Here is a 24,796-nt window from a genome sequence, read left to right on the forward strand (position 1 = left end):
CCCACTAGTCACTGCCTGCCATTCTGAAAAGGACCCGCTTATCCCAACTCTCTGCTTCCTGTCTGCCAACCAGTTCTCTATCCATGTCAGTACATTACCCCCAGTACCATGTGCTTTAATTTTGCATAACAATCTCTTGCGTGGGACCTTGTCAAAAGCCTTTTGAAAGTCCAAATACACCACATCCACTGGTTCTCCCTTGTCCACTCTACTAGTTACATCTTCAAAAAATTCTAGAAGATTTGTCAAGCATGATTTCCCTTTCATAAATCCATGTTGACTTGGACCGATCGCTGCTTTCCAAATGCGCTGCTATTTCACCTTTAATAATTGATTCCAACATTTTCCCCACTACCAATGTCAGGCTAACCAGTCTATAATTATCCGTTTTCTCTCTCCCTCCTTTTTAAGAAAGTGGTGTTACATTAGCTACCCTCCAGTCCATAGGAACTGATCCAGATTCGATAGACTGTTGGAAAATGATCACCATTGCATCCACTATTTCTAGGGCCACTTCCTTAAGTACTCTAGGATGCAGACTATCAGGCCCCGGGAATTTATCGGCCTTCAATCCCATCAATTTCCCTAACAATTTCCCGCCTAATAAGGATTTCCTTCACTTCCTCCTTCTCTCTAGACCCTCGGTCCTCTAGTATTTCCGGAAGTTATTTGTGTCTTCCTTCGTGAAGACAGAACCAAAGTATTTGTTCAACTGGTTTGCCAATTCTTTGTTCCCCATTATAAATTCACCTGAATCTGACTGCAAGGGATCTACGTTTGTCTTCACTAATCTTTTTCTCTTCACATATCTATAGAAGCTTTTGCAGTCAGTTTTGCATCGCAATGTGCGTTCAGTCTATTGCTCACTGCACCTTGTGGAAGTTTGCAATTCTGGAGAATCCTAGAACCCTCTCACTCTGTGCCTCCCTGGTCATAGGGAAGCTGATCAAGTCCTTCCTGCGTGCGTACAGGGCTCTGTCGAATGCAATGATGTGTGGCATGCTGATAAAGTCCGCAAATGTCTCCAGCTGTATCCTCAAAAGAACCCAAGGCGTAGAACGACAGTGCCGCGGAGACTTTGACCTCGACGGACAGTGCAGTTCTGATGGTGCTGGCAGGCTGCAGATCTGCCCTTATCAGCTGGCATCCTCAGTGATAACCTCTTTGTGGAAGCGCAGTCTCCGAAGGCAGGTGGTGTCAGGCAAGTCGAGGTAAGAATGCTTCTCCTTGTACTTGCAGGGTGTGTAACATCCAGTCCTCCTCATCAGTCTGTCATGTCTTACATTGGGCACATAATGCAATGGAGCGTTCCTTCAGCGATGTCGAGTCTGCTGCATGTAATTGGTCAGCAAGAGGGTGAGAAAGGACCAGCCCCATTGCAGTAGCTCTCTGTTTTCCACCGATTGCTCACAAACAAGGAATGTCCCGACGAAGATACTTGTTCAATTCCAATCAGTCACTGTATGGTCAAGATGTTTTTAGAGATGTTCACATCAACTCCAACGACCTGCAGAGTACATTCAAACTATGCCGAGGTTGAAGCACAGCAGCCTTTTAAAGGATGTGACATGTGATCTAGAACATGGCATCCATAACGCTGTGATTAGTTCCGGTTCGTTCCACTTTTTCTGGGCGGTTTTTTTGTGCGAGCGATATTGTGAGCGATATGTGTCTGAGGTGGTGAAAGTGACGCTGGGCAATCTCATGGCCGCTAGTTTCAGTAAACATGCTCTTTATGTCAAAAAAAAGTGGGGGGGTTAATATTGAATCTTGGCGTTAATTCCGTGCGGAAAGTAACGCTGGGTGATATTATGGGCGTTGAATTCGCTCATTCTGCTGATTCCTCCCCCAAAAAATGGGCGGGCGGTAATATTTTTTCCCGGTGTTAAGCACATGGGGAAAGTAACGCTCGGCAATAAGTTTCCGAAAAATGCCCATCAGTTTCCATTTTGTGCCAAAATGGGCGATATATGGGCGTTATACGTCATTTCAGCGGTAAAATGGCCGTTAAGTGGGCGTTAACCATGCAAAAAAAAGTGGAGGTTCTAGCCCAAGGTGTTTGACGAATGCCCGTGGAGGAAGGGAACCTGCCTCCCCTCGCCAGTCTGGCCTACATGTGACTCCAGTCCCACAGCTCAGTGGTTGATTCTTGATGCGCTCTGAAGCAAGTCAGTCATTAAAACAATCGGTACTAAAGTAGGCCATCACCACATGTTCGGGCCAACTGGGGGGGGAGGGGCATTGATTGCGGCCTTGCCAGCGACGGCCACATCCTGAGGACAACTTTATTTTAATATTGGTGGGAGGGGGGGGGGGCGGCTAAAAATAATACAAATGCTAATCTGAATGTTGTTTCAGTGGAGTCGAGGAGACTTGTGTCAGCTTGGCTGTGTAGAAATTGTCTGCCAGCCCATTCGAGGTACAACACACTTTAGAAATATGTATTCTATTTATTGGTTTTACACTATTGGAGGCTTCCCCTTCCTGTGCTGGCTCTGCTGATAAGAACCTTGCACCTTGTTCCTGTGCCTTGCTAAAATGAGGAATTGGACTGGCGAGCTGTTTCCGTATGACCCATTGTACAATCCCAGTGCTTCCCAGGAATGCTGGCCGCATTGTTCCTCGCCTTTTCACATTTCCCACGCAGACTGGGAGGGTTGGGAAGGCCTTTTTTTCCGCCTCTTTGTTTGAGATTTTCTCAGAGCAACAAAACGAGGCAGGAATCCATCAGGCACTCTCACTCCATCCAGGGGAGGAATTACTGAACAGGGGGAGAGAAATATGATATTCCGCCTCCTTGTCGCCTTCTTGTGTCTGAGGCTGGTCCGGTTGAAGGAGCCTTTGGAGAACCCCAAATATGCCCAGCAGGGTCTCTCGAGAGGCCAGGTTGAAGAGGACAGGCCTCGTAGGAAGCACAGAGGGTCTCAGCAGGTCGAGGGCTTTGAGCAGGTCGAGGGGCGAGCCGACACTGCGCTGGACGGCTGGGGCTACGAGGTGGTCCAAGGCACCAACAAGCCCTTCTCCTATGTCCGCACCACCACCTCCGATTCATCCAAGAGGCTCACACAGTCTGCGGTCACCAGCGCTCGCTGGCCCTTCAAATCCCCATCAGGCAGGCAAGTGCAACAGAAGTATTCTTCAATGTGGTGCAGTTCCTTACAGCGTTTGTAACAGATTCTTTCAGATTGTCCTTAACAAAGTTCTCTTACTATTCACCGACTGGTTGCCAATCCCATTCAGTGAGTTCAGTGAGCGATGCACTGATCAGCCACTGGGGCAGAAAGCACGCAGGTTCCTAAACTGTGGCAAATCAGAAATGATACACATTCCCCTCGTTGATCATTTGGTAAGTGCATCGCTCGGCGTATGACCGTGGATTAGGAGGGGCACAGGATTCGATGCTTCGTCTGTGCTGAGTTCACTCTAGGGTGCGAGTGGTGGAGCCTAAATCAGCCATGGCCCCTGCTCCTGATTGTTGTACAGTGAGAACTGCTGGAAAGTGTATGTGTGTGTATACACGTGTGTTTGTATGCATGTGTGTGTATATGTGTATTTGTGTGCATGTGTGTGTATACGTGTTTGTGTGTGTGTATATGTGTTTGTGCGTGTGTGTATGTGTCTGTGCGAGTGTATATGTGTTTGTGCGTGTGTGTATGTGTGTGCGCGTGTGTGTGCATATGTGTCTTTGTATGTGTGTGTAGACGTGTGTTTGAGCGTGTGTATGTGTGTTTGTGTGTGTGCATGCCCACATGTGTGTATATGTGTGAGTGTTTGTGATTATATGTGTTTATATATATATATATATATATGCACATGTGTGTGAGTGTGTCTGCAAACGTGTGTGGTATTTGTGTGTGTGTGTGTATATATATATATGCGTATGTGCTTGCCCGTGTATGCGTGCATATATATATATATATATGTACGTGTGTATATAAATGTGTGTGTGTATGTGCATGTGTGTTTACGAGTGTGTGTATGTGCGTGTGTATTTACAAGTGTGTGTATGTGCGTGTGTGTATATGCATGCGTGTTTACGAATGTGTGTTTACGAGTGTGTGTATGTGCGTGTGTTTTTACGAGTGTGTGTTTACGAGTGTATGTGCGTATGTGTTTATGAGTGTGTATGTGTGTGCGAGGCTTAAGGGTCAGGACAAGAATGGGCTGTGTTGTCATCACTGAGAAGAATCTCACGTCTCATGACTCCTGTAGAACTAAACCCGGGGTCCTCCGAGGAGATAAATCTAGGGCGGGGGGGGGGGGGGGGGGAGTGTTGCCCTGTCTCCGGTAACGTGTTACAGGGACAGCACACGTGTGTCTCACAACAGTTGAATTCACTGTGATGGAAGCTGGAACTTCCTCAGACTGGGGCCGCTCAGGGTATGCAGTGGTCCGCAACCACTCCTGACTTTTTCTGGGGTTGGGTTGGGAATCAGTTCGCGGACTGCACCAAACCACCCGCTCCCAGTAACATGAACAGAGAGACTCCGGCAACAACCCCCTGGAGTTGGCAGGTGGTCACTATGTCAGGATGGGAGGAGGCGGTGTCAGGAAATAGCTGTGGTGATCCTGACTCTCACTGGCAGTGCCTATGATGCAGGTTGGCTGCGCGTCCTTGCAGCAGATGGCAAAGCTCTATAATTGGCTCCGATCTGATCCGCAGCCTGTGAAGGCAGCTCCCCTCAGTGTGGTCACCACTTCCATCTCCTTTCCCACGGAATAGCAACAGGAGTATGACACATCCGCGCAGTATCACCACAATTCTGCATTTCCGAAAGTATGGAGCACTTTGCCCGTTGGGTGTGCCGATATCGGGGGAAGGTGTGAGCTGTGTCACTCTGGTGCCTGCTCATCACCCAGGCTCGCCTTCTTTCACCTTGTAGCGCTTTAACTGTGAAATATTGTGATTGGAGCACTTTAAAACTAACCGCCATCTTCACTGGGAATGGTTGTGCTGAGAGCACAGGTCTCTATGGCTTGCAGTGGGATACTGAGCTGTACGGAAGGTTTGTATTTTGAGTTCCGCTCAATGTCCACTCTCATTTTTTGGGTGGTGTGCGGTCCCTTTAATGGACTGCGTGGTCCATTCATATTTTCGCATGTGCGCGTTTTCTTGTGTTGAAAAGCCTGTGAGCCGCCTGCGCGGGACCTCCAGACCGCTGTGTGGCCAAGCAGCTTAACGGGAACGTTAGTTCCGCTGTTCAGACCTGTCCTTTGGACGATTTTCCTGTTCCGTCAAGCTCTTATTCAGTTGCAACCGGCCTTTATGCAGACAACATTAGGTGAGGTTTGCTTCTCCACACACATCCCTGACTGGTCTCCCAACAAATGACAACAAACGGTAAACCCTGAAAACTGGCAGTAAACAGATCCTGACATTTTTTTTTCGCAATCAGACAGGAATCGCCTCTGCCCCTTTAAGAGCCCTTCCCGCACTGAGTTTTCCATCACACCCGTCATGGGTGAGTCAAGCACGCAGCGACCCTGCCCTAGCCAGAGGGGAACTTTGCTTCGCTGCATTTACATCAATTTAAACTGATTTTGCTATTCAAATGTTGCATGCTGTAGGCCTTTAGCGCTCTCTGCTAATTGCACAGGGATCCATTGAAGAGGAAACTTGCCCAGTAGGATTGCCAGCAATGTTCCCTCTAAGCTGTGTTTTGTTGTACAGGGCCTGTTTATTTCAGTGCGCGGTCCCTGTAAATTTCTGCGCCTGCGCTGTGTTTCCAATGGAAACGTTTGTGAGAAACCCGTGCAGTACCTCGCTGATTACTGCGCGGCTGCGCAAGCTCACAGCCTGGTGGGAACATTGGTTGCCAACCCTCCAGGTCTGTCCCGGAGCCTCCAGGAACAAAAGGTTCATCTCCCGGACACCGCTATGAGAAACAGCACAGGGAGATTTCAAAAACAACTGCTATGTTTTTTCCATCTTCTTTGAATACTTTTGTTTCTTAGCTATAAGAATATTGGCGATGGAAAAGAGGCTGTTTTACCGGGTGGGTACGGCAGGAGGTGAAATCTCCAGGAATACATCCAATCAGAGTTGCTGACCCTGCTGCCCACTGGCCCTCACTTGCCCATTTTGCAGCTGTGGAACTGATCCTATTGGCTGGAAAATCTGCCCTACTCGGTCACGACAGGTCAGCCTCATTGAGGGGGTGAAGGAGGGGAATCATCATTGATGGTGTAAATGTATGCACTCGTGATTATGCTCACAGGTTTGTAGAGCTGTTGAGGTACTTGGCCTGGATGGTGGTGCACGGAGCAGTCCCGTGCAATAAGTTTTTAAGTCGGTTCACAGGCTCCCAGGCCGCCTGCAATATCTGCGGTCTGGAAGAGTACACTTGCCCACTAAGTTATCTGGGAACAATTACTTAACATGTTTTTATGGAATGTGCGAGGTTGCAGCCCCTGTTGCATTATTTGAAGGGGCTGCTCCTCAAATTCTGGTTGCACTTCAGTCCCACACTCCTGATCTTTGGGCACACTGTGTGGAAGGGAGCGGGCAGGTCGGAAGGCATCCTCATAGGACTGCTCCTGGGCACGGGCAAGGTGGCCATCAGCCGGTCCAGGGGGTCGTTCAGCCCAACTGCCTGCCTCTTTTCTGTGGTTACATCCGAGCCAGGGTGTCCCTGGAGGTGGAGCACGTGGTGTCCACCGGTACACTCGCAGCCTTCTGCGAGAGGTGGGCGTCGGAGGGACTGGAGTGCATCATCACCCCCGGCAACCAAATTTTTATTTGATGTTTTTTGTCTAAAGTTTAATTTGTTTATTGTGCCGGTTTTAGTACCCCCCACCCACCACCCCCCCTCCGCCTTTTAGCCAGGGGGCACTTGTATAATTTGTGTTTTAGTGCCCACAAAAAAAAACAAAAGAAAAAAAAAACAAGAAAATAAGGGGGCACTTGAAAAGTGTTTTGGAGTATGCCTTCCCCTTTAATCAGGGGGCACTTGATTTTCTGATTACAACAAAATAGTTGTAGAGCTGTTGAGTTGGGAGTGGCTTAGCCAGTCACGTGATGTTCACAAGACACAATAAAACCCCAGCCACTTGGGTTCGGGGGATCCTCGGTGAGGCAGGTAGTTGTGAGTCTGGTGGATGAACTGGTAATGTGCAGTGTGATTGTTAAACCTTTGTTAATAAACCAACTAGTTCTTAAATGCAATGTTTTGCTATGAATTCTTAAGCAAAGAACCCATGAAGCAAATACATCACTGGTGGCTTTGGTGAAATTGCGGTACTCCTGCCCCTTCTCTACTGGTTGACCCTGGTTTACCTCTGGGTTGTTGACGTCACACCCCAGGATTGAAATCGGCAGGTGATGGGGAGACGGACAACGTGAAACCCACCAAAGCTTTGGAAATGGGAATAGGAAGAAGTCATAAAAGTATATGTGAATCCATAGGGTCAAATAAGCAGGCAGGGCCGGAAAACATCGTAATGGGAACAGTCACCGTAGGAGGTTTAGCGACTGCCAGACAAGGAAAGAACAAAGTCCAGCGTAGGCCTGTAAATAGACCTCGGTCACTGGAAGGAGATGAAAGACACAACTATAAAGCGGGGATGATGGAAGGTTCAGTGTCGAGTGCACCAGTGCTGCGACTCACTGCCGCAGTCTGTTTGTGTAACTGTTGAAAGGTTAAGTCAGGAACGCCTCGTCAAGGAAGTGCAAAGAATGTTCTTGTGCACGTTCAAAAGTCTCTGCCAGTCCACTACACCTTACTACATCTCCCCTCCTGCACCCTCACTACATCTTCCCTCCTCCTGCACCCTCACTGCATCCCTCCCCCTGCACCTTCACTGCATCTCCCCTCTCCCTGTAAGACAGTGCAGGAATCCATTAAAGGTCATTATACACGTTCTGTGAAACCAGCTGGATTGGAAGCTTTGGTGTAAGAGTCAGACTCGGCCACAGTAAAAATCACACGAAGCCTCACCCTTGGATCAGCAGCCCATAAAAGTGTGAAAAGATGCAACTGGTGTAGGAGTAGGCCACCTGGCCCCTCGAGTCTGCTCCGCCATTTAATAAGATCATGGCTGATCTGATCATGGACTCAGCTCCACTTCCCTGTCCGCTTCCCATAACCCTTTATTCCCTTATCCCTCAAAAATCTATCGATCTCCGTCTTAAATATATTCAGTGACCCAGCCTCCACAGCTCTCTGGGGCAGAGAATTCCATAGATTTACAACCTTCTGAGAGAAAAAATTTCTCCTCATCTCAGTTTGAAATGGGCAGCCCCTTATTCTGAGAGTATGTCCCCTAGTTTTAGTTTCCCCTATGAGTGGAAATATCCTCTCTTTATCCGCCTCGTCGAGCCCCCTCATTATCTTATATGTTTTGATAAGATCACCTCTCATTCTTCTGAACTCCAATGTGTATAGGTCCAAACTACTCAACCTATCTTCATAAGTCAATCTCCTCATCTACAGAATCAAGTGAACCTTCTCTGAACAGCCTCCAATATAGGTATATCCTTCCTTAAATACAGAAACTAAAACTGTACGCAGTACTCCAGGTGTGGCCTCACCAATACCCTGTACAGTTGTAGCTGGACTTCTCTGCTTTTATACTCTATCCCCCTTGCAATAAATGTCAACATTTCATTTGCCTTCCTGATCACTTGCTGTACCTGCATACAACTTTTTGTGTTTCATGCACAAGGACCCCCAGGTTCCTCTGGACTGCAGCACTTTGCAATTTTTCTCCATTTAAATTATAATTTGTTTTTCTATTTTTCCTGCCAAAATGGATAACCTCATATTTTCCCACATTATACTCCATCCGGCAAATTTCTGCCCACTCACTTAGCCTGTCTATATCCCTTTGCAGATTTTTTGTGTCCTCACAATTTGCTTTCCCACCTATCTTTGCATTATCAGCAAACTTGGCTACATTACACTCGGTCTCTTCATCCAAGTCATTAATATAGATTGTAAATAGTTGAGGCCCCAGCACCGATTCCTGCGGCACCCCACTAGTTACTGTTTGCCAACCGTAAAATGACCCATTTATCCCAACTCTCTGTTTTCTGTTTGTTAGCCAATTCTCTATCTATGGTAATATATTACACCCAATCCCGTGAACTTTTATCTTGTGCAGTAACCTTTTATGTGGCACCTTATCGAAAACCTTCTGGAAATCCAAATACACTACATCCACTGGTTCCCCCTTATCCACCCTGCTCATTACATTCTCAAAGAATCCCCGCAAATTTGTCAAACATGATTTCCCTTTCATAAAACCATGCTGACTCTGCTCGATTGAATTATGCTTATGCGGCTCGGTGTCAACTTTTTATCGTATAATATCCTGTGAAGCGCCTTGGGATGTATCACTACGTTATTGTGTTCAGTTTTGGTCTCCTAATCTGAGGAAGGACGTTCTTGCTATTGAGCGAGTGCAGCGAAGGTTCACCAGACTGATTCCAGGGATGGCCAGATTGTCATATGAGGAGAGACTGGATCAACTGGGCCTTTATTCACTGGAGTTTAGAAGGATGAGAGGGGATCTCATAGAAACGTATAAGATTCTGACGGGACAGGACAGGTTAGATGTGGGAAGAATATTCCCGATGTTGGGGAAGTCCAGAACCAGGGGACACAATCTTAGGATAAGGGGTAGGCCATATAGGACTGAGATGAGGAGAAACTTCTTCACTCAGAGAGTTGTTAACCTGTGGAATTCCCTGCCGCAGAGAGTTGTTGATGCCAGTTCATTGGATATATTCAAAAGGGAGTTAGATATGGCCCTTACGGCTAAGGGGAACAAGGGTTATGGAGAGAAAGCAGGAAAGGGGTACTGAGGGAATGATCAGCCATGATCTCATTGAATGGTGGTGCAGCACGAAGGGCCGAATGGCCTACTCCTGCACCTATTTTCTATGTTTCTATGTTAAAGGTGCTATATAAATACAAGTCGTTGTTGTTAAGATCCCGATGAATTTCTGTGGTGATCAATCTTCGAGAGAGCATTTTTCCACATTTTGAAACTGGGTAGTCCCGGTTTAGATATAGTGTGGGTTATGCACAGAATAAACCCTCTTTCTACGCTGCCCAAACAGCACTCGCAGCTCACATACAGCTCGAGTTAGATTCAAAGCGAGGAGCTCCCTTTACACTGACTGCACCAGTGTAACAATCCCATTTCTCACAACATCTCCCTGGAGTGCTATTAGTGCCCTTTGTTACCTCCTGTGAGTGGTGTCAGTTGGCATGTAGATGTTGTCTCTGAATCGGGTCAAAACTACCTCTGGAGTCGATGTCTCTGAACCTTACCAGATTTGTACATCTGCGGGAGGCAGCTTCACACGGCCCTGGATGCGAGAGCTCGCTGTTCACACTCCAAGTCAGACAGTTCAGTTGCTATCCGGAAGAGACAGCTCTGCAGTTCGTGCTAATGGAAACATATCTCACATCTTCTGCTGCATCTTGGCACTTGGCTGCGAGGAATCCGAAAGCATTCAGCTGTCCTACATATTATACTTGGCGTGTGTAAAGTCCTTACTCTACAGTATGAAACCACATGAGGCATATTCTGGGGACAAGGCCACTCTGTGACCTTAACTCTTTATTCACAGGACTCCAAAGACGATGACCCTGCGTGGGACCTCCCTTTTTATACCTGTGTGATCAGGTAAGGAGTGTCTCCCACAAGTTCACCCCTTGTGGTCAAGGTGTGCATCTAGGTTGAGTGTATACAGTAACACAGTGCTGTTACATTGTGGTTACATACATGACATAACCTCCCCCCCCCCCCCCTCCCCCCCCCGCCCCAAAGTCTTATTGGGATCATAGATTTAGTCTTTCAGGTGGACTACGCTCCCTCGTGGAATGCCGCAGTTGGGGCTCTGGTTGTTGGACACTGACGTGAGTGTCTGTCACCTGTGGTGATTCCGGCCTGTCCGGGCTGACCGCAGGGACTGTGCATTCTTCTGATTGCTCTTGTTGCTCGTTCACTGGCGGTGTTGTGAGCTCCATCTCATGGTCTTCTTCAGGTTCCTCCGTGTCCATGCTGAACCTTTTTTTTACTTGGTCCAGATGCTTACGGCATATCTGACCATTGTTGAGTTTTACCACGATGACCCTATTCCCCTCTTTGTCAATTACAGTGCCCTCAAGCCATTTGGGCCCCATGGCGTGATTGAGGAAGAAATCAGGATCATTTATTTCTATACATCTCCCCTTCGAATTACGGTCATGGTACTCGTTTTGTGACTTGCGCTTGCCCTCAACTATGTCGGTCAGGACTGGGTGAATGAGGGACAACTGAGTTTTGAGTGTCCGCTTCATTAGTAGCTCTGCGGGCGGGACCCCTGTGAGCGAGTGCGGTCGGGATCTATAGGCCAGCAGGAGACGCGATAGGCGGCATTGTAGGGAGGGTCCTTGAATCCTGAGCATACCTTGCTTAATGATTTGGACCGCACGTTCCACCTGGCCATTAGAGACCGGCTTGAACAGCACAGTCCTGACGTCGTTGATACCATTGCCCGACATAAACTCTCGGAATTTGTAGTTTGTGAAACATGGGCCATTATCACTAACCAGGATGTCCGGCAAGCCATGGATTGCAAAGATCGCACATATGCTTTCCACGGTGGTGGAGGACGTGCATGAATTCAGAATGATGCACTTGATCCATTTCGAGTACGCATCTACCACAATAAGGAACATCTTTCCATGAACGGGCCCGCGTAGTCAACATGAATGCGTGACCATGGCCTTGTAGGCCAGGGCCACGGGCTGAGCGGGGCCTCCCTGGGGGCATTACCCAGCTGGGCACACGTCGTGCACCTGCGAACACAGTGTTCCAGATCTGAATCAATTCCAGGCCACCAAACATGTGACCGGGCAATGGCCTTCATCAGCACAATGCCTGGGTGCTCGCTGTGGAGTTCCCTAATGAATGCCTCCCTGCCCTTCTGGGGCATAACTACCCATAGTAGGCAGTTGGCTTGGATGGAGGGCTCATCCATCCGTCTGTACAACGGTCTGACCTCCTCAGGGCATGATCCACGTGCGGGCGCCCAATCCCCAGTCAGGACCCATTTCTTAATCAGGGATAGGAGGGGATCTCTGTTTGTCCAGATTTTGATCTGGCGGGCTGTGATGGGGGAGCCTGCGCTGTCAAAGGCATCGACAGCCATGACCATCTCAGCGCTTTGCTCTACTGCCCCCTCAGTGGTGGCCAGTGGAAGCCTGCTGAGCGCGTCAGCGCAATTTTCAGTGCCAGGCCAGTGCCGGATGGAGTAGTCATAATCAGACAGCGTGAGAGTCCATCGCTGTATGCGAGCTGATGCATTGGCATTGATAGCCTTGCTGTCTGACAACAGGGATGTCAATGGCTTGTGGTCCGTCTCTAATTCAAATTTCCTACCAAAGAGGTACTGATGCATTTTTTTTACACATAGACACATGCAAGCGCTTCCTTCTCGACCATCCCATATCCCCGTTCTGCTTGAGAGAGCAACCTGGAGGCATAAGCCACAGGTTGTAGTTGACCCTCAGCATTGCCCTGCTGCAACATGCATCCAACCCCATAGGACGATGCATCACATGTCAGAATCAATTTTTTACAGGGGTCATACAGGGTCAACAACTTGTTTGAACAAAGTAGGTTTCGCACCCGATCAAGAGCCCGTTCCTTACAGTCCCCCCAAAACCAATCGCAACCCTTACACAGGAGCACGTGTAGCGGCTCCAACAACGTGCACAAGTTCGGCAGAAAGTTCCCGAAATAGTTCAGCAGTTCCAGGAATGAGCGCAACTCCGATGTATTGCAGGGCCTAGGTGCTCGTCAAATCGCCTCTGTTTTGGATTCGGTGGGCCGAATCCCATCTGCAGCAACCCTCCTGCCCAGAAACTCAACCTCAGGAGCTAAGAACACACATTTAGACTTCTTGAGTCGCAGGCCTACCCAGTCCAGTCGGCATAGCACCTCCTCCAGGCTTTGAAGGTGTTCCTCGGTGTCTCAACCCATGATGAGGATGTCGTCCTGGAATACGATCGTTCCAGGAATGGATTTAAGCAGGCTTTCCATGCTACGTTGAAAAATCGTGGCCACTTATCGAATGCCAAACGGGCACCTGTTATAAACGAACAGTCCCTTGTGCATGATGATGGTGGTCAGTAGTTTGGATTCATCGGCCGGTTCCTGGGACATATAGGCTGAAGTGAGGTCCAACTTGGTGAACAGCTTGCCGCCTGTCAGCGTGGCGAAGAGGTCCTCCACTCTCGGGAGCGGATATTGGTCTTGTAGGGACACCCAATTGATGGTGGCCTTGTAGTCGCCACAGATCCTGACAGAGCCATCCGCTTTTAGAACAGGAACGATGGGGCTCGCCCAGTTGCTGAATTCAACAGGCGAGATGATGCCCTCGCTCATCAGCCGGTCCAATTCGCTCTCGATCTTTTCCCACATCACATACGGCACTGCTCTGGCTTTGTGGTGCACTGGCCTGGCATCCGGGGTGATGTGTATCACTACTTAAGTGCCTTTGAAATCCCGATGCCAGGTTGGAATAGTGAATCGAATTGTTGTAGGACTTGTGAGCACGAACTTCGCTTCACAGATGACATTGCGTGAACATCACCCCATTTCCAGTTCATCTCGGCTAACCAGCTCCTCCCCAACAGTGCGGGACCATTGCCCGGGACAATCCAGAGCGGCAGCCGATTCACTAACCCATTGTGTGTGACAGCCAACATTGCACTGCCTAGCACCGGAATTATTTCTTTAGTGTAAGTCCGTAATTGTGTCTCAATACGTTCTAATTTGGGTCTACTGGTTTTAAGTGGCCATAGCTTCTCAAATTGCTGAACACCCATGAGTGACTGACTGGCCCAGTGTCCAGCTCCATGCATACTGGGATACCGTTTAATAAAACCCTAATCATCATTGGTGGCGTTTTGGTGTATGAACTGTGAATATTCGCCACATGGACCCGCTGAACCTCGGCGTCCATTGATTTGCCCCAAAAGTCATCCTGCCTCAAAGAACCCTCTTCTGGTCCATCCGCCTCATATATTAGTCTGGTTGCAGACTTCCTGCACATTTGAGTTAAGTGGCCACTGAGATTGCAGTTCCTGCAGACAAACTGTTGAAATCTGCAAGATCTAGCTGAGTGTTTCCCCCCACATCTCCAGCATGAGTTAAAGTTTCCATTGTTAGGAACAAAGGGACTATGGCCAGGCATTCCGCGTTGACTGCTCTTAAGTACCCTATTAGTGAGTGTCAATTGCTCCATCCCAGGTCGCATTGTCCACTGTGATGGCGTGAATGTTTGTTCAGCCTGCCATTGTCTCTGTTGAATTCTATTGCTGCCTGGGGAGTGTCGGACTGCCCCTGCCTGCCTGCGGGGCTCTGAGTTGCATTGATGATGTTGACTCCCTGATCCATCGCCACGTTAGAGGCAGAATTGCGCGCGTATATTATTTTCGTCTCTTCCTCCCCTGCATGAAAGTTTGAGCTATCAACGCCGCCGCTTCCAAGGTCAAATCCTTGGTCTCAATTAATTTGCGGAAAATTCCCACATGACCGATGCCCTCGATAAAGAAGTCCCTTATTATCTCCCCCCTGCAGGCGTCTGTGACCTTACAGAGGCTGGCCAAACACCGGAGGTCCGCTACGAAGTCCGGTATGCTCTGTCCTTCACGACGTCGGTGGGTGTAGAATCTGTGTCGGGCCATATGTATGCTACTCGCCAGTTTGAGGTGCTCCCCAATCAATTTACTAAGTTCTTCAACGGTTTTGTCCGCCGACCAGTAAGTCCTTCATGCGCGCGTAAGTCTTTGGTCCGCAGCTGGTCAAAAGATGAGCCCTTCGCTTGTCGGCCGCTGCATCCCCCAGCCAGTCTTTCGTAACGAAGCTTTGCTGAAGCCCCTGGACAAAATCGTCCCAATCTTCCCCAACACAGTACCGTTCCTCTGTGCTACTGGTGGCCATTCTCGTGGGTCGTGAATTCCTGTTTCTCGTCGCCAATGTAAAGTCCTTACTCTACAGTATGAAACCACATGAGGCATATTCTGGGGACAAGGCCACTCTGTGACCTTAACTCTTTATTCACAGGACTCCAAAGACGATGACCCTGCGTGGGACCTCCCTTTTTATACCTGTGTGATCAGGTAAGGAGTGTCTCCCACAAGTTCACCCCTTGTGGTCAAGGTGTGCATCTAGGTTGAGTGTATACAGTAATACAGTGGTGTTACATTGTGGTGTTACATACATGACAGCGTGAGATGCTCTGAAACAGTCCCAAAGTGTGTTATTACCCTATATATACCTTATACCTGGTGTGAGAAAGTCATAGACCTTAAACACATCACACTTTGCAATACATTGAACCAGTGTTGCAACAAATTGAACCCATCGCCAATTTTGATTCTTTAAAATTTATTTTTTCATGGGATGTGGGCATTGCTGGCAAGGCCAGCATTTATTGCCCATCCCTAATTGCCCTTGAGAAGGTGGTGGTGAGCCGCCTTCTTGAAACTAAGCGGCTTGCTCAGCATTTCAGAGGGCAGTTAAGAGTCAACCACATTGCTGTGGGTCTGGAGTCATATTATAGGCCAGACCGGATAAGGGCAGCAGATTTCCTTCCCTAAAGGGCAATAGTGAACCCGATGGGTTTTAACGACAATCTGGTAATTTCATGGTAGCCATTACTGATACTAGCTTTTTATTCCAGATTTATTTAATTAACTGAGATTAAATTCCCCAGCTGCTGTGGTGGGATTGTTATAACTAATAAACAAAAGTTTACGAATATAATGAAAAACACATTTTATTTTAATGCTCCTATGATTTTTCTCCCGGGGTTGCTCACAGCAGTGGAGAATAATCTTCAATTCCTGGAGACACCAGGACAATCCTCGACTAACTACTGTTGTGGCTCTACAGTTTAACATTCTGTTGGGTCTATTGATTGCTGCTTTGCTGCGCTTAGACATACAAAGTGTTAAGTCTCCTGAGACTCTTGGGTCCCTTTCAGCTTCATCCGTAGCTATTCAGCCCCATTCATGGATTACATCTGTTGCCCAATTTCTCATCACTAGGGACTCGAACACATAAATCTAGGCTGGCACTCCAGTGCAGTGCTGAGGCAGTGCTGCGCTGTCGGAGATGTTGTCTTTCGGATGAGATGTTAAACCGAGGCCCCGTCTGCTCTCTCCGATGGATGCAAAAGATCCCATGGCACTATTTCAAAGAAGAGCAGGGGAGTTATCCCCGGTGTCCTGGCCAATATTTATCCTTCAATCAACATAACAAAAACAGATTATCTGATTATCACACTGCAGTTTGTGGGAGCTTGCTGCGCACAAGTTAGCTGCCTTGTTTCCCACATTACAACAGTGACTACACTCCAAAAGTATTTCATTGGCTGTAAAGCGCTTTGAGACATCCGGTGGTTGTAAAAGGCGCTATATAAATGCAAGTCTTCTTTCTTTCTTTCTTCCAATGTTCAGTACTTCACATGTGGCCCGATTGAATTTAACTTCATTTTTCCAGCTTCTTTTGCTTCCTCACGATCAACTGCCCTCCCTCCTTGTTTCCTATTGTCTAAAATCTTGACTGGTTCGCATTGGTTTTATGAATCCAGCCAATGACGTTAATCAGAAACAACAATGGTCCCAATATCGATCCCTGGGACACCCCACTCAGCAATCCACCCACTATATGACATAACCTATTTAACCAGTACCCACTGTTTTCTACCCCTTCAGCCAATTTCGTATCCTTTCCTAAGATTTATCCTAAATTCCCACAACTTTGTGCTTTACTGGCAGCCTTTTATGTAGAATGTTGTTGAATACTTTTTGGACGTTTAGGTGCACAAGGGCTTTCCACAGTCCCACTTGGGAGGCCACTTCCTCAAACAAAATCAAGGACATTGACTGAACAGGAACGCCCCCTTCTGAATCCATGTTGGCTGCTGTTCACTCGCTTATTATCTTAAAGAGTCCCTTTGATAATCAGCTCCACTGTTTTGCATGGGTTGAAGTAAGACTAATGGGCCTGTAACCTTCTGTGACGGTTTTGTCACTGTCTTTGAAAATGGGCCTGTTTCCAGTCTAATCATATCTCCCCCGTGTTCACCAACACCCCCATGACGACCATCACTGTGACACGCGTCTCATCCCTGTCTCTCTTTGTACCCTGACATTTATACCTCATTTATATCTAAGTCATTAATTCTCCATAGTTTATCACCTCTTAGTCGTCTCCTGTGAAAGGAGGAATTAATCATTGACAACATCGCGTATTGTGTGCTCAGCCTCTGTTTGGCAGCTTTTAGAATTCTCAGCTCCTCTTTGATGACTGTTAAAGTTCTTGGGAAAAAAACTTAGGGCTGGAAATTCGGTTGCAGGTTTTTTGAGGCGGGAATGTCGGGCGGTGGATAAATTTAGCGCCGGAAAGGGTTTGCGTCGGCAACCAATAAATTCAGTGGATGTGCCCTGACAGTGGAGTGGAGCGCTAAGGGAAGGGTTCCCCACCTCTCTTAGGGCGCTAGGCTGGGTGAGCAACGTGCTAAAGAGCCGGCCTCGTAGCGCCCTAAGAGAGGCCTCCCTGCAAAAAAACAAGAATCGGAACAAAAAACGCAAAAAACATTCTCTATACATTACTCACCCCAAGTAAAGGTAAATGCAAAAAAATGAAAAATAAGACCAATAGCACTTACCTCATGCAGTCACTCCTTCCCGTAGCGCCCCGAGACAGCTCTACACACCAGTTTTCTCTGGGGTCACCACAGGGGGGGCTACGGGTGCAGCGCAAAACAAATTTCAAATGTGTGTCGATACCGGGGGTGTTGTACATCGGCGCGACGCTCCCGGGCGATACTCCTCAGCGCCGCCAGTACCGGCACACCGAAATTGCTGAGCCGCGAATGCCGGCGCTTGCGGCTGCAAACCCTTTAGCGCCCCTGTTCCGACCCTCGTGAGCGGTGGAATCCTATCTGTCATGTATGTAGACCATGTATACTAACTGTATAGTCACATAAGGTGTGCCACCAGAGGGCACTGCGGTGGGAGACCTGAGGGTCACCTGCATAGGTGTGCAGGGTCCAGTATAAAAGGCTGCCCACCATGCTTGTGCCTCACTCTGGAGTTACAATAAATGGGACTAAAGTCACAACAGCTCAAGTACAATACCAGACCTCACGGAGTATTCATAAGAGTATTAAAGACATAACACTACAAGATTTCTAGCCCAATCTGTTTTGTTTAAAGATGGTTGTCTTTAAATAAGGGTTATTACAGTTTAAAAGGTACGGTGAACCATGAACCTATACCCAAGAGTCTTGAAACATCTTCTTCTCCCCTTGTTTTAGGTACTGGTGTGCGTTTGTGAAATCCAGATTGTCCACTACTGTGGTTTCTTGTGGAGTGGAGCGCTTTGTCCAAAGGTCCATGGAGCCCTGTATGAACGGTGGGGTCAACTGCCAAAACCTAATGTAAGTGCCAACCGAGTGAGATATTACACTGTGGGCAGCCAATATGTTACTGGACAACTTAGGGGAAAGGGCCTGCTTGACCTCTCAAAGACTTGCATTGAACAAGACGAATGGCTGAAAAGTATTTGCCAAATAGGGAGGGTGGGCTGTTGTGGAATTTGAAAATGAAGATGAGAACCTTGAAAGCCATTCACTGGGGCACAGGGAGCCAATGGAATTGAGCAAGAATGGATCAATTGGACTTTGTGTGAGAGAGGACTTGGGCTGTAAGGTTCTAGATCAGATGAACTTTGTAAAGGATGGAAGGCAGAGGACAGCACTTAAGAAATGGTGGTGGAATGATTGAGGGTTTCAGCAGTTTAGGGGGTGAGGTAAAGGCATAGGCGCCAGTGTTTGGAAGGTGGTCTCGGTGACTGACCAGTCATATGGTTGAAAGCTTAGGGTCGAATAGAATGCTATAGTTGGGCTGAATCCATCAGGCAGCCAGGGAGGTTAATGGAGTCAGGGTCAGAGGTCCGAAGGTCCGAGTGAGAACAAAACAAGATGGTTTTGGTTTTGCCAATGTTGAACTTAGAAACTTTTGACTCATCCAGGACTTGATGTCAGACAAGCAGTTAGTACAGGGACAATCATGGTGGCAGTTGGTGTTGTTGGATTCTGACTCCATGCTTGTGGATAATGTGGCCAAGCATTGCGTGAAGATGGTGTATCAAGGCTGGAGTCCTGGGGCACACTAGAGGTGACTCTGCAAACAAGGGAGGAGAAAACACTTGAAGAATGTATCGAGAATATATTAGGACAATCGTGAGTGATGCTACAGGGGGAAATGGGGAGATGAACAATGGCAGAGAGGTAGAGGAGAAATATAAGCCATGATTGCAGTGACACAGGATGTCATTGGTGACTTTGACCAGAATGCTCTTGATGCTGTGGGCTCTTTGGAAACTATATTGGACGGACCTGAATACGAAATTGTTAGCACGAACATAATTGGGTGGCAGTGATGCGGTCAAGGACCTTGGGAACAAAAGGTACAACAGTGATGTCAAAAGATGGGCTTTTTCAGGAGGACAATATTGACCCAGTTTTGATAGCGGTAGGTACAACGTCTGTAGATAGGGAGATATTGACAATGTTGGCAAATGTTGGGCTGATATGGAGAAGTTGGGTGTTCAGCAGCTGAGCTGGAAGATTGATGGAGTAGATGATGGGCTTCATGGGAGGAAATGAGCACAATGAAGGCTGGGTGAAGTGGGGAGATAGGAAAGAAGTAGGGGCTGAAATTGTCCTCCTCTAAGAGGCCGTAATGGGGCGGTAAGGCCTTTCCGATCGGGGGCAGGCGGATAGTCTGACCCATCCAAAATTGCCCTGGGCCGGGGGCGGCAGAAAAGGGTTTGCGCCCCACCCGTGTTCCCACCATGCCAGGCATGTGCCGATCCCTTTCTGCCCCGCGAGAGAAATTGCCCGACCGCGTGTCGCTGGCGCATTACAACGACCCTCCCCTTCTCTTAAAGGGGCCGGCCACTTTGCAGCCGCTTTCCTGGCACCCACTGGGCCAGCAGGGAAGGTTTCGGCCGGGCCAGTGGCCGCCATTGTCAGGCCGACTGCAAAGCCGGTGACAAAAAAAAGATGGCGGCTGCGGCGCACGCCCGGTGCCCCCGCCATGACAATCTCGCATCACGCGGGGGCAATTCCTAGCAGGTCACTTCGCTAGGCCGATAAAACATTAGCGCCTCCCGGAGGTGCTAACAGGGCTATAAAAAGGGACAATTTCGTCCCTCTGTGTTTCTAGTACTAGGACACCCAAATCTCTCTGAACACCAGCATGAGTTTCTCACCATTTAAGAATCACTGAAGGTTGCTTCAGGGGTGAGCCCTGTGTGAGGCACCTGGTGGTGACATCCCCCATGCGAAACAACCCTGTGGCAATGGAATTGTGATACAGGGTATCTGTAATCTTACAGAAGCCGGATTTTATTCTGAGGTTTAAAACAGCATCAGATAGGCAAGGAGTCTCCTTACCAATGTTTATAAGTGCAAAAATATATGCCATGTATTTCAGAAGAGCTTTTAAGTTCAGTCACATTTATATTTCACTCTATCTTCCTCACTATGTATCTCGGTCCATGTTTTTCGCTCTCTCTCATTTTCTTGCGGACCTCAGGGTAGATGTAAAATTGCCAGCCTCCCATCGACCACCCTTCATAAACATGAGCTCATCCAAAACTCGGCAGCCCGTGTCCTAACTCGCACCAAGTCCCGCTCACCCATCACCCCCGTGCTCGCTGACCTAGACTGGCAAGCTGGTCTGGCAACGTCTCACTTTTAAAATTCTCATCCTTGTTTCAAATCCCTCCATGGCCTTGCCCCTCCCTACAAGCCTTCGCGATCTCTGTGCTATCTCTGGCCACTTACATAAGAAATAGGAGCAGGGGTAGGCCATACAGCCCCTTGAGCCTGCTCCGTCATTCAATAAGATCATGGGAGTTGGGGGGGAGGAACTTCACTTTCCTGCCCGATCTCCACATCCCTTGATTCCCTAGAGTTCAAAATCTATCTTATCTTTGCCTTGTTTATACTCAAACTATCCATCCCCGATTTTAATCGCCCCACCATTGGTGGCCGTGCCTTCAGCTGCCTAGGCCCTAAGCTCTGGAATTCCCTCCATAAACCTCTTTACCTCTCTCTCCTGCTTGAAGACCTTCCTTAAAACCTACCTTTTTGACCAAGCTTTTGGACATTTGTCCAATACCTCCTTATGTGGCTCGGTGTCAGATTTTGTTCGATAACGCTCCTGTGAAGCGCCTTGGGACTTTTTAACTACGTTAAAGACGCTAGATCAATGCAAGTTATTGTTGTCCAGGTACCAACTGGCTCGCAGACCTATGTACAAGGTCAAGCAGATGATTGTGACCTTCTTGGAGTGGAGATGCTGTCCTGGATATACAGGATCCAACTGTGAACACACAGGTAAGCCTCCGCGTTGAGAATCCCAAGTGCAGTGCAAATGGCGACAGAGGGAGGGCAACAATTGGCTTCAGCACCCAGGGTTAGGGAGGGCAAACTTAGTCATTTGTGACCAAGTGTGATAGATGGGAGATCTAATGGATGCAACATTCAGTGATTGTGTCACGGTGTGAAAAGGCTGAGGTGCAACGGACGCATCGTTTTCGAGCAGATTTGCTGAGGGCAGAAGGCTCGAGGTACAGCCCGACAGCCAGTTGGAGCCCAATTCCCCCTCAGCAGACCTGCCGCTCCATGTCCCTCAGCCACCCAGCTCTTGGGATTTTGTTGGAGGCAAGATTGAAGAAAACACGATTATAGTGGTTTGAATATAGTGAACCGCCTTTTAGTGCTTCACAGGGGGAGGGAGGGGTCAAAGGTGGAGCAGGATTTGGGGGGGGGGGGGGGCGAGAGGACTCTTTCCTTATACTCTCTTTGATCTCTTGCTGAGTCATTCATGTTTGGCGCCTTTTTCCTTTATCCTGTCAGCAGAAACTCTCAACTATAACTTTGAATCTGATAGTCTCTGTCCTTTGGGAAACACTTAGTGTGGAGGATGATTAACGTCCCATGTTTTTTCTGTTCATTCTTGGAATTTCGGCCTCAACCATGAGCATGCGATTGACTATCTGCATCCCGCAGCTATTCCGCGTGTCAGTCCATTTCTTACACCGGGGAATATTGGGTGCAAACAACGCGCTGCCTGAAACCCACCACTGGACACGCGGGTGTAAAGAGCACCTGGAGCAGAAAGTCCAGTCTGAAGCGCCAGAGACGCTCCTGGATTAAGGAATGGTTTCACACGGAATAGGTTGTAAAATGGAAAGTAATGGAATGGTTTTGACTCTTGTCTTTTTCCTAGTTGTTGAGGAGCTGACAGCAGCAGGCTCCCTGAATCAGGCACTGACGGGACAGCAAGTGATTGAAGAATTCATAAACCCACGTAGGTTACATTTCAGTAAAATAATTTGAGACTGCAACTGTGCTTGTTTTGTTAATTTATGAATGAATGAATGAGGATATCCCCCTGCCCCTGCACTGAAATTATCATTATTGGCTTCAAACAAAAAAACCAGCAAAATTATCACCTACCGTCCTAAAACAGGACATCCCCAGCACTCTCCATTTTAAGGAGGGTCGGTTAGCAAAGCCAAATGGTTTCAATGAGCCTTTTCAGAGGCCTCAAAGGGACTTTTATCCCTGTTCAACCCCAGGCCAGTGCATCAGGACACCGCCCTTTCACCCTGGGGTCAAAGTTTGAATCTAGATGGTGAAATGTCTCCTCTCTCTGCTGGCTCTTTCAATCAATCATTAAAAGTCAAATATGTGGTCCCCTGTTAAAGGGGCAGAACCAATAAAACCGGTAAATTAACGAATAAGTCAAATGAACCTTGACAAATCTCCTCTCTTTGCTGCATCTGAAATGGAGTCTGGTGCATTCACATTCTGCTATTCCCGATTTTACATTAAATAAACCTCATTCATAGTTCACAGTCTAAGTTGCTTGATCTGGTGCAGTGTTTATGCTTCCACAATTCGAAGGCTAGGGTAACATGAGAAAGCTCGTGCAAGTTCCAATAGATGGGGATAGTGCTTGACTCTGCAACGTTACAATAGAATTGTTACATAGGATAGAGTTACAATAGGTTTTGATAGAGTGGATACAGAGAGAATATTTCCACTTGTGGGGAAGAGTATAACTAGAGGCCATCAATATAAGGGTCACCAAGAAATCCAATAGGGAATTCAGAAGAAACTTCTTTACCCAAAGAGTGATGAAAATGTGGAACTCGCTAGCACAGGGAGTGATTGAGGCGAATAATATAGATGCATTTAAGGGGAGGCTAGACAAGCATATGAGGGAGAAGGGAATAGAGGGTTATGCTGATAGAGTTAGATGAGGAAAGACGGAAAGAGGCTCGAGTGGAGCATAAACACTGGCATGGACTGGTTGGGTCGAATGGCCTGTTTCTGTGCCGTATATCCTATGTAATCCTGTGTAATATCAGACATTTTACATATAAGGTCACACTTTGTTTGATAGTGAACGAGGACTCTTGTACAGGAGTGATTGATCTGTGCCTCAAACACAAGAGAGATATCTGGTGTAGCCCTAAAACTGTGACTGTAGGAGCTACTTTGCTTGGGTTGGATTTACAATACATTGGGGTCAATTTAACGATTCAGCTTTCTCAAAGCAGAAATTGCGTGGGGGAGGGAGATGTGCCTGATTCATGGGTTATGGGGTGGGATGGGTTCCAGGATGATCGGTGGCGGAGGGTCCAGGATGGTCGGTGGGGGTGCTGGTGCTGGGAAGGCCCAAGGCCTCCTTGCAGGGCCCAGCAGGGTGGGGGAGGGGCGCATTCCTGCTCCTCCCTACCCACAAGTTCTAAACGAAGCAAATTTTGTAAACTTACCATGGCCTCTTCTGACCAGCCGGCTCCTCCCACCATACAGCAGACAATGTTGACGTGATGTTAAAATTACGTCACGGTGCTGAAGACCTCATCAGGCTGCGATTTTGGAATGTTAAGTAGCCCTCAGCCTGCCTTCAGCGGGAGCATCACCGATGACCTGATTGGAGCCAGGAGCTCGAATTTTCACATTCTACCCCCTCCCAGGCACCATTCCCACTGGGCGAGCAGGCCATAGAATCTGACAGCACAAGAGGGGGCCATTCGGCCCATCATGACATGGATTGAGAACTGGTTGTCAGACAGGAAGCAAAGAGTGGGAGTAAATGGGTACTTTTCAGAATGGCAGGCAGTGACTAGTGGGGTACCGCAGGGTTCTGTGCTGGGGCCCCAGCTGTTTACACTGTACATTAATGATTTAGATGAGGGGATTAAATGTAGTATCTCCAAATTTGCGGATGACACTAAGTTGGGTGGCAGTGTGAGCTGCGAGGAGGATGCTGTGAGGCTGCAGAGCGACTTGGATAGGTTAGGTGAGTGGGCAAATGCATGGCAGATGAAGTATAATGTGGATAAATGTGAGGTTATCCACTTTGGTGGTAAAAACAGAGAGACAGACTATTATCTGAATGGTGACAGATTAGGAAAAGGGGAGGTACAAAGAGACCTGGGTGTCATGGTACATCAGTCATTGAAGGTTGGCATGCAGGTGCAGCAGGCGGTTAAGAAAGCAAATGGCATGTTGGCCTTCATAGCAAGGGGATTTGAGTACAGGGGCAGGGAGGTGTTGCTACAGTTGTACAGGGCATTGGTGAGGCCACACCTGGAGTATTGTGTACAGTTTTGGTCTCCTAACCTGAGGAAGGACATTCTTGCTATTGAGGGAGTGCAGCGAAGGTTCACCAGACTGATTCCCGGGATGGCGGGA

The 24,796-nt window shown here is 48.0% G+C and overlaps 1 protein-coding gene across 3 annotated transcripts in view; it reads left to right on the forward strand.

The window, feature by feature from the left end:
• Positions 1 to 2,617: 2,617 nt before the first annotated feature.
• The window catches only part of mmrn2a (multimerin 2a), a 40,045-nt gene continuing 17,866 nt past the window's right edge, over positions 2,618 to 24,796 (forward strand). For all 3 annotated transcript variants that reach the window (XM_070865833.1, XM_070865834.1, XM_070865835.1), the window contains exons 1-4: positions 2,618 to 3,116; positions 18,329 to 18,451; positions 21,315 to 21,421; positions 22,317 to 22,397. In XM_070865833.1, the coding sequence (XP_070721934.1) occupies positions 2,782 to 3,116; positions 18,329 to 18,451; positions 21,315 to 21,421; positions 22,317 to 22,397 (646 nt within the window). In that variant the 5' untranslated portion in view covers positions 2,618 to 2,781. The remainder of the gene's footprint in view (positions 3,117 to 18,328; positions 18,452 to 21,314; positions 21,422 to 22,316; positions 22,398 to 24,796) is intronic.

This window comes from Pristiophorus japonicus, chromosome 22 (genome assembly GCF_044704955.1).
Source record: "Pristiophorus japonicus isolate sPriJap1 chromosome 22, sPriJap1.hap1, whole genome shotgun sequence".
Lineage (NCBI taxonomy): Eukaryota > Metazoa > Chordata > Chondrichthyes > Pristiophoridae > Pristiophorus > Pristiophorus japonicus.